We start from the raw sequence: 8,904 nt of genomic DNA, 5'->3' as shown, positions 1-8,904 counted from the left end.
AGTTCCTTATCGATGCTATACAGGCCGTACAGCCGCAGAAAAAATCCGACATAACCGGCGGTTAAACAGCTGGTATGTCATCGGTAAATAACTAGCGGTCACCGGCGTCATGACCGCTGGAACAAAACAGACGGTGAGTACCGCCGAAAATGATTTCCTATGCGCTTTTTATCGGCGGATTTTAAACTGCCGCAAAGCCACTGAAATTTTACAAAAATGTCGGAAAGCTTATGATAACTGTCGGAATAAGCCGCCGGTACGAAGTGATTTTTCTGTAGTGCAAATTATTTTAAATATACACATTTGTTTGAATTGCTTAATTTTATATCTTAACATTAGATATACTTTTAGAGCATATTTGAGTACAAGTTTGAACATCCTTGAAAAAAAAAATTCAAATGATCATTAAATTCAAATGCATCAAATACTACGTATGAGAATAACAATAAAGTTATAGAGCAAAATAAAAAATGCATTCGAGCAGAGGTAGATTTATAAAAAAATATTGAATTAAATGTAGGAAATTTTCCATCAGATCCAGGGTTAAAGGTTCCTATAAGTGAGTTTAGTCTTAACATCTGAGATGAAGTTTATAGAATATATTTACAAATATGGCCATTTCAGACTCGTAGTCATGATTTTTCAAAAAGTAAATTTGTGATAAAGGATAGATGATTTAATTCTACTTAGTTTGAGAAGTACGTACTCTGATTGACTAGAGTATAACATATGTAAAGATAAACATATTGTCTATATTATTATATTTTTAGAGCATCTGATAGAGGCAACGAAGAGGGGGAGGCATTTAATAAAAAATTAATTGAAAACAAAACAAACAATTTTGAGCTTCATATAGAAAGTCAAAATAGTGTGCATAATAATGTTAGACAAACTTGTAAAAACCTAATGAAATGGAGTCAATATGTTGATTTTGTGTTGCATAATTAATTTAATCAAACCACGATTGCATATCACACCCGTATGAATACTTCTGTTGATAGCATAAGATTTCTTTTGAAATAAAAATTAGCTTTTTGGGAATATGATGAGTCTTCTAAATAAAAAAAATCAATATTTTTTTTTTTTTTTGAATTGATGTAGTTCCTAACTGAACATAATAAAGACGTAAGATGTGGTGCTGAAGAATGCACCTAAAAATCTAAAATTAATTGCACAAAATATTCAGAAAGATATTACAAGAGCTTTCGTCATTGCAACTAATAAGTTCATATATAAGGAGATTGATGATAAGTTTTTTGCTATTTTAGTTAATGAATCACATGACAAATCGGAAAAAATCGAATAACAACTGTTATATGTTTTGTTAATAAGAAAGGTCAGATAATTAAATGTTTTTAGAGAATGCTCATGTGCAATATACATCTGCAAGTACTCTCAAAATAGCAATTGAACAACTCCTTTCAACTTATGATTTGAGCATTTCCAAAATATGGGATCAAGGTTATGACGATGCTAGTAATATGAGAGGGGATTTTAATGGTCTAAAGTTTTTATTCCTGAATGAAAATAAATTAATACATTTTATTCATTATTTCTTACATCAACTTTAGTTAACATTAATAGTAATTGCAAAAAATCATATTCATATTGCTTTATTATTTACAATAATTTCAAGTGTGATGAATATTATTGATTTTTCTTATAAGCGACATTGTAATCATCTTCAAGAGCTACAACGAGAGAATGTATTAAATGAATTATAAAGTGGAGAACTAATAATTGGGTAAGGCTTAAACTAAGAAATAATGCTTAGGCATGCAAGTGATACAAGATGGGGTTTGCATTATGAATCATTTATTAGGTTGATCATAATGTTCTCTACAGTAATTAATATTTTTGAAATTATTTTGGAAGATGATTTAAGCTCATAATAAAGATGTGAGACATATGCAATATTGAATCATTACAAACCTTTAAATTTTCTTTTTGTCTATATCTCATGAAAAATGTAATTTGTATCACTATTGAACTATCACAAAATTTACAAAGGGGAGAATAAGATATTATAAATGCTATATCTTTTATTCGTATTTATAAAATGAGACTGCAATATATGAGAGATAGTAAGTGGGCAAAATTCATTAGTAAAGTAACTTCATTTTTTAAGAAACAAAAAAATAAATGTTTCATATATTAATGATAAATGGTTTGCTCGTGGTCGGCTTTGAAATCTTTTATACAGTTATTGATATGCAACTTCAAGAGTTAAACAATCATTTTATAGGAGAAAATATTAAGGTACTTTTGTCTATTATCTGTTTGAATCATAATAATAAATTTTATGCATGCAACAATGACAAGTTGATTAAAATTAATGACATAGTTTTATTCAACTAATTTTATTATTTTTAATATGATAATTCTTGAATATGAGTTTGACACTTATATTATAAATATGTGATATGATGATCAATCATCTTCATTAAAAGATATATAAAGCCTTATTGGAAAAATGATTCAAAGTATGAAAGATATTACGTATATATAATCTTATTTTTAGATTATTGGATTGGCATTAATATTACTCGTTCCAACAACAGTCGTCGAAAGAGCATTCTCTACCATGAATATTATAAAAATTTGGATGCGAAATAGAGTTAGAGATCAATGGCTGAATGATATGTTAGTCGCTTATATTGAAAAAAAAAAGATTGTATTGATAATGAAGTAATCATTCAACTCTTTCAAAATATGAAAACTATACATTATAAATTGTAAGTTGTTTATTAACATATATTTAATTTTCAACATTCTTAAATAATAATTTGAAAAAAAATAAAAATAAAACTACCTATGCCAGCCCCAAATCCAGACGAAAAAAGTTAAGGTAAAATTTTAAAAAATTAATCTAGACCCCCCTGAATAAAGTTTATGGGTGTAGCTCGTTGCCAAGGTATACAATGAATTTATGAATACAAATGACATATATAAATGATTAGTTAAAATAGTAAAAAATTAATTACAGGTTTATTAAAGTGTTGAAATGAAGTTTCAGGTATGGTGGCTAGGGCTGCAAACGAACCGAGCCGAGCCGAGTATGTCAGTGTTCATGTTTGTGTTTATTTAATATCAGCTTGTTCAAGTTTGGTCCATGTTTGTTCGAGCTTTAGCGTTTGTGTTCATGTTTGGTTCATTTAAATTAAGGAGTGTTCATGTTTGGTTCATGTTCTGTTCATGTTCGTTCGTTTTTAATGTTTATCGAGCTTGTTCGCGAACATATTTAACAAATTTTTTTAACTATCAAACAAACATGTTCATGAACATATCTATGAACAAATACATTTATAATAAAAACAATTGTCTATGCAACAAAGATAATGTTTATTTATATTTATTTATTCTATAGTCAAATATTAATTATTTTTATCGAGCTTATTCACGAGTTCAAAATCGAACATGAATCGAGCTTTTATTGAGCTTCTTATCGAGCTTAATGTCGTGCTTGTTCACGAACTTCAAATGATGTTGTTCGTGAACATAAATGAGCCAAACACATTAGTGTTCAAGTTTGTTTATTTAAGAATCGAGTATTTAAAATATTATTCAAGTTTGTTTGTTTAGTTAATTAAACGATCTCAAACTAGCTTTAATCGAACCGAACAACGAGTAGCTCGCCGAACGTTTTGTTCGCTTGCAGCCCTAATGGTGGCTGCATGCGAGAGCGGTGGAGGAGAAGACAGGTACTGAAAAGAGAAGAAGGAAAAGAGAAGAGAAGACGCTATGTTAGTATGGCCTCGGAAAGCATAGCATACGCAGTATCCCAACACATCTCTCGGAGAAGAGAAGAAGTGAGGTTGGATATCGATTTTGATAGGGAGTTATATATTGAGAGATCGAGAGAGAGAGAGATCGAGAGAGAGAGAGAGAGAGAGAGAGAGAGAGAGAGAGAGAGAGAGAGAGAGAGAGAGAGAGAGAGAGAGTATGATCAAGTGGAACTTGAGAGAGTTTGTTAGCTTGTTTAAGCTGTTTCTGATGTTGCTGCTGTGGGGATAAGAAGGAGGGCCTTACAAGGAAAATGACCTTCATCTGCCTCAAACGCCATTGATGGGTGCCCAACTGTTTAACATGAAATGCGACGTGTTTTGCTTGAAGCTGGGATTAAAGAGTCCCTTTAAAAATGATAATTAGAAACAGCTGTGACTATTTATTAGAACTATGAGCTACTAATTCTTAATCTTCTTCCATGTTTGATTTGGACAATCTACATAAAATATGTTCAAGTTTCCTTAAGATTTGTTTGACGAAGTGTGACGGTGCTCACTCATAAAATTACTCCCAAGCAGATCGATATCTAACCTGTTATATAAATGGTTTTGTTCAGAAGGTATATGAAAATGAACAAAATACAGCTGCAAAGCTGAGTATGGAATATGATAATTGTTATATACCTAAAGAAGACTGATGCTAAACCAAAAAAGACCTTTGAATTTATCTGAAGCCTTCAGATCTGCGCTTTGAACCTTTGTTATGATAATTGATGTGCTTTCTATTAGTCGGTTTAGATTTCGTTCGAAACGGCTTTTTTACTGCTTCTTAAAACAGAAAGAAAATCATCCCAAACAAAATCTAAATTAGTGAAAAAGCCCATTTTCTTGCCTTCTTTATCTACTTTGCTCCATTTTAAAATCAAATTAAACCAACAAATTTTTTTTAAATCCATCAATTCAATTTTGTCATAACTGAACTTCTTTGAATCATAGATTTAAATATTTTTTACACGAAAACCCAATCAGTACTGCATAAAATGATTAATTGGACATGCTTTTTCTTATGAAAAATTTCAATTTAGCAAAGAAAAACTTTGAATATCCAAATTTGGGTATCAATAAAGCAACCCAACACTTTCATCAAACCAAAGCCAATACTCAGACCTTTAAACCATGAAATAAATAATGGGTACCCATACAAATAAATGCACTTTTTTCTTTGATTTTGACCAAAGCTTATTGATTCGTCCCCATCCAGCCTTGGCATCTATTGTAACATCTTTTAAGTCAAACTTAAAAGATATAGACATCAAGTACCACTTTATTCAATACTTTTTTATTTTGCAAATTACTGTATTTCATGAGAAGTAAATAGTTTGCAAATATTTGAATTTATTTTAGAATCATACAAAAATTTAACATGAAATGTGCAGAGATACAGAAAGCTTGTTTGTTCTTAATAATGAATTTTGTAATTTACAGATGTAACTATTGCTTTCATGTATAGATTCCTTCTTACAAAGCAGTTTGTTATTGATATTCCTATTTCAAAGCAGTGCGTTACAGGAGATCTAAAAGGCTGTTGCAGAGCTCTTGACCAATTAAGATTGTTGTTCAAATTTATTTCAAATAGTTTTGCTGTGAACAGGTAGGGAAAATTATTCTCTGCAGACACTGGACCGTCCGGAGTCAGATTAGAATGCACCATGTCACCTGGTACATAGCCGCAATACACAATAACGGGTGAAGTGTCATGTTCTGCTTTACCTCCGGACGACATCCGTATCTGTACAAAAAATTTTGCAACCAGCTGAGTGCTGAGCGGACCTGGAGATCGGTTTGGACTTGATTGATATGCCCCAGCAAGATAGTACTCCTATGGATTAAAACAAATTTGATCATGTTAGATACTTAAAAGTAGAAAAGCTAGCCTTTGAGCTCATTGTGTAATGCACATACAGCTTGCTTGAGGCCATATAGAAAATGATCTTTTGGAGCTTGCAAACAAAAGGCAAAATTGCTATCTATTTTGATTAAATATAGCTTTCTTAAAATCTAACAATCATGATAATGTTCCAAATTAAATCATTAATTACAATTAATTAATATAACATAATTATATATTCCTTAATTCCTCATACAATAATGCTGAATTTATATCTTAAAAGAAAACTATATATTACACAACTCCCATGCAACAGTAATGATATCTAATTAAAACATTCATATTAATTTTGAAGCATTTTGGTGAAAATTCAAATCTTTATCCATTCTCAAAAAATAACGTTAAAGCATTTTTATTCAAAAAAGAGGAAGATAAAATTAGCTCCCACTCTCAATAAATTATAAATTTCTTTATAATTTGATTGTATCAAGAAAAATTTTAAGGGCTAAATATATCATGATTTTAAATAAATGAAATTTTATGTAGAAATAATTATAGATATCATAGACAAAATATGAAAATATTATTGTGTTTAACAAATATAAATAACAAAATAAACTTCCCATGCTTTACTCATTTAAAAAAAAAAACACTTTATATGATATTATATCTTCATAATATATGTGCCAACAAGTTGCAGACGCCTAGTCATTTAGGAATAGGCAGTATTAACTCCATGGCCTGCCTACTTTCCTTCGTTGCCGGATTATCTCCCAACAAAAAGCCTGCTAGCGCCTGCCTTATTACTCCCAAAGCTCTGCCACCGCGTTGAAAAGGAGCAACAGATGTATCTTCTCTCTCTCTCACCTACACAGAAAGACCTATGCTTCCTTCTTGTCTCTGGTCTTGTCCCATCACTGCTTCCCCGCCTGATCCGCCTCCGAACCATCAAGATCCGCATCCGCTATCATCGCCTCCGCTTCGATCCACAGCTGCGCCGCCACCTCGCTACTCGCCGCCGACTTCGCCGCCGCTGACTCGTTGCAATCCGCATAGTATTTCCCGCTCGCACCAGCCACCGCCGGATGCACCGCCACATAGCACGTCGTCGCCGCCGCCTGAAATGCATGCCATAACAAGATCAAACGAAGCCTAAACTCAACGGTGGGAAGTTGATTGATTACCTGATTGATGGTTTTCACGAATTTTGACGCAAAGAAGAACATCATATCTGCTTCCACGAAGAATCAGACGGTTTGTGGTTTTTTTTTTTGAGAAGCTGCGTAAATGAATGGAAAAAGAGGAGGGAGCGTATCATCACCTAACACAAAGCCTTCACGGTCACGATTGAGTCGCGTACGCGTTATACCAGGATCTACGCTGTTGACTGTTACGTTCACACCCATTTTCTTCCTCCAGGATTAAAAAAAAAAGTAAATAAATTTATCTTTTATAATTTACGGTGAAGAATTATTTTTAATTAAAAAAAAAAACAAAAAAACAAAAAGAGACCTCGAGCCTCCTTGCGAGCTCTTTGGTGTGCATCACCAGAGCCAATTTGGACAGTCCGTACGCTCTGGCCGCATTGTAACGTCTGCACCCGTATCCCAATTGTCATTTCAAATAAATATTTTATAAATTTAAAAATATTGAAATATCAAATATCTGAACTTTAAATTTAATTACTAATAAAAAGCTCATAATATGAATTTTGAAATTTTTAATTTTTTTAATATAAATATAATATTTTTATAATTATTAATCCTATTTTGCTTCCATAGGATTTTCCTTTTTTTTTTTTACAAATTACTAATAATTATCTCATTAATATCAGAAATTTCTTATGACTAGATTAAAAAATTGCCTAGAATATTACAGAGTTTTGCAATTATTAAGTTGTTGATTGATTCAATGAATTAGCTCACACTTCGCCGGCGGCGAGAAGGCGGAGGTAAGCGAGAGGGTCGCCGGAGAACCAACGATGGCAGAATGAGCTAACGTTCACGATGCGGCCTTCAATTCCCGTTTCTCTCGCCGATACCACCATTTTCTCCAGCAGAAGCTTCGTCAGCAAAAAAGGCCCTAATAATATTTTTCAGATTGTTTGATCAATTTCCCAAAAATGAGGGGCAAAGAACAAAATTGTTTGCATATCCTGTTCTATCTACTCACCGAGAAAATTAATGGCGAAGGTGAGCTCAATCCCGTCCTCGGACTCCGCTTGATCGTACGCAAATCTCCCCGCGTTATTTCTGCTCGATTTTACTCAGCAAATAAAATTAATCAAGCAATTGCCGGCGACGAATTAATTGATTAATTACAGCAATATTACATTAGGATGTTTAGAGGGAATCCAAGGGCGAGGAATTGGCTCACGAAGGATCGGATGGACGAGAGCGAGCCGAGGTCGAGAGGAAGGATAATGATTTGGCCGCCGCCGGCGATGCGAGATTTGACCTCCTCGGCGGCGTCAGGGTTTCTTGCCGGCAGAATTAGCCGCGCGCCGCGCGCTGCTAAGGCCCGAGCCGTCTCGAAGCCGATCCCCGACGTGGCGCCTGACAAAGCAGAAATAATCACCATCCATAATCAATCGGAAGGTGCGAAATAGGAAGATGGGGTGGGAATACCAGTGATAATTGCGGTGATGGCGCCGAGATGGTTGGCGGCGGCGGTGACGTCAACGGCGGTGGAGGTGGAGCCGAAGCCGCTCGGCCCGGCGGAGCCCAGCAGGTATTTTACAGTCTCCGCCAGCATTTTCTTCGATTTTACGGAGCTTCTGTTTGTGTGTGTGTCGCTTTTCTTCTTTTCGATCTCGTCCCGTAATTGGCTTCTATTATTGTTCGACGCGGGAAAGTTTGTTCTGCTTCTGCTGGCCAAACGTTTCTCAACGGTGAAGCTTCTTTTAATCTATCACAGTTATTCTCTTTTTAATATTATTTATTTATGTAAAAAAAGATTAAAATATTGCTCTTATTTAAGAGTTCAACCATTCCGGCGATGCTACGTAATGCATTAAATTAAAATAACATTTATCTTTTAAATAAAATAATGATAATTTGCATTTTGGATAAGTTGGTGAAAATAAAGAACAAAAAGAATGATACATTTACTGCTTGACCGGTTGAATTGGGATTGAACTAGATGATATAATAAATAATATTATCATTAAAATTTAATAAAATTAGCATAACAATGAGTCATAATTTTAAGAATTTTTAGACTAAAAAATAAATAAAATTTATACATATAGTCATATATAATATATTACAGAATTTTAAAGTTAAATATAAA

General features: G+C 33.3%; 1 protein-coding gene across 2 annotated transcripts; it reads right to left on the bottom strand.

Annotated features, from left to right (window-relative positions):
- Positions 1-6,219: 6,219 nt before the first annotated feature.
- On the bottom strand, positions 6,220-8,555 carry LOC110105116 (short-chain dehydrogenase TIC 32, chloroplastic). Of its 2 annotated transcripts, XM_020834488.2 has the most exons (8): positions 8,241-8,551; positions 7,946-8,168; positions 7,786-7,865; positions 7,539-7,695; positions 7,126-7,207; positions 6,935-7,022; positions 6,798-6,844; positions 6,220-6,731 (listed from the first exon to the last, which is right to left on the bottom strand). In XM_020834488.2, exons 1-8 carry the CDS (start codon positions 8,365-8,367, stop codon positions 6,528-6,530), a joined length of 1,008 nt encoding a protein of 335 aa, XP_020690147.1. In that variant the 5' UTR covers positions 8,368-8,551; the 3' UTR covers positions 6,220-6,527. The 2 variants fall into 2 exon arrangements, with proteins under 2 accessions (XP_020690147.1, XP_020690148.1); XM_020834489.2 differs by lacking the exon at positions 6,798-6,844 and having other exon boundaries at positions 8,241-8,555.
- Between the last annotated feature and the right edge of the window lie 349 nt (positions 8,556-8,904).

This window comes from Dendrobium catenatum, unplaced genomic scaffold (genome assembly GCF_001605985.2).
Source record: "Dendrobium catenatum unplaced genomic scaffold, ASM160598v2 fragScaff_scaffold_292, whole genome shotgun sequence".
NCBI lineage: Eukaryota > Viridiplantae > Streptophyta > Magnoliopsida > Asparagales > Orchidaceae > Dendrobium > Dendrobium catenatum.
The sequence above is the reverse complement of the archived record's forward strand: the minus strand, read 5'-3'. Positions and strand labels throughout refer to the sequence as shown.

Bases quoted from the DNA above. Each gene is read 5' to 3' on its own strand.
- LOC110105116 (XM_020834488.2), bottom strand. From the start codon at position 8,367: ATGCTGGCGGAGACTGTAAAATACCTGCTGGGCTCCGCCGGGCCGAGC. The intron at 7,208-7,538 runs GTGAGCTAATTC...ATACGGGTGCAG, and splicing joins CTTCTCGCCGCCGGCGAAGT to ACGTTACAATGCGGCCAGAG. The intron at 6,732-6,797 runs GTAATCAATCAA...CATGCATTTCAG, and splicing joins TCGTGAAAACCATCAATCAG to GCGGCGGCGACGACGTGCTA.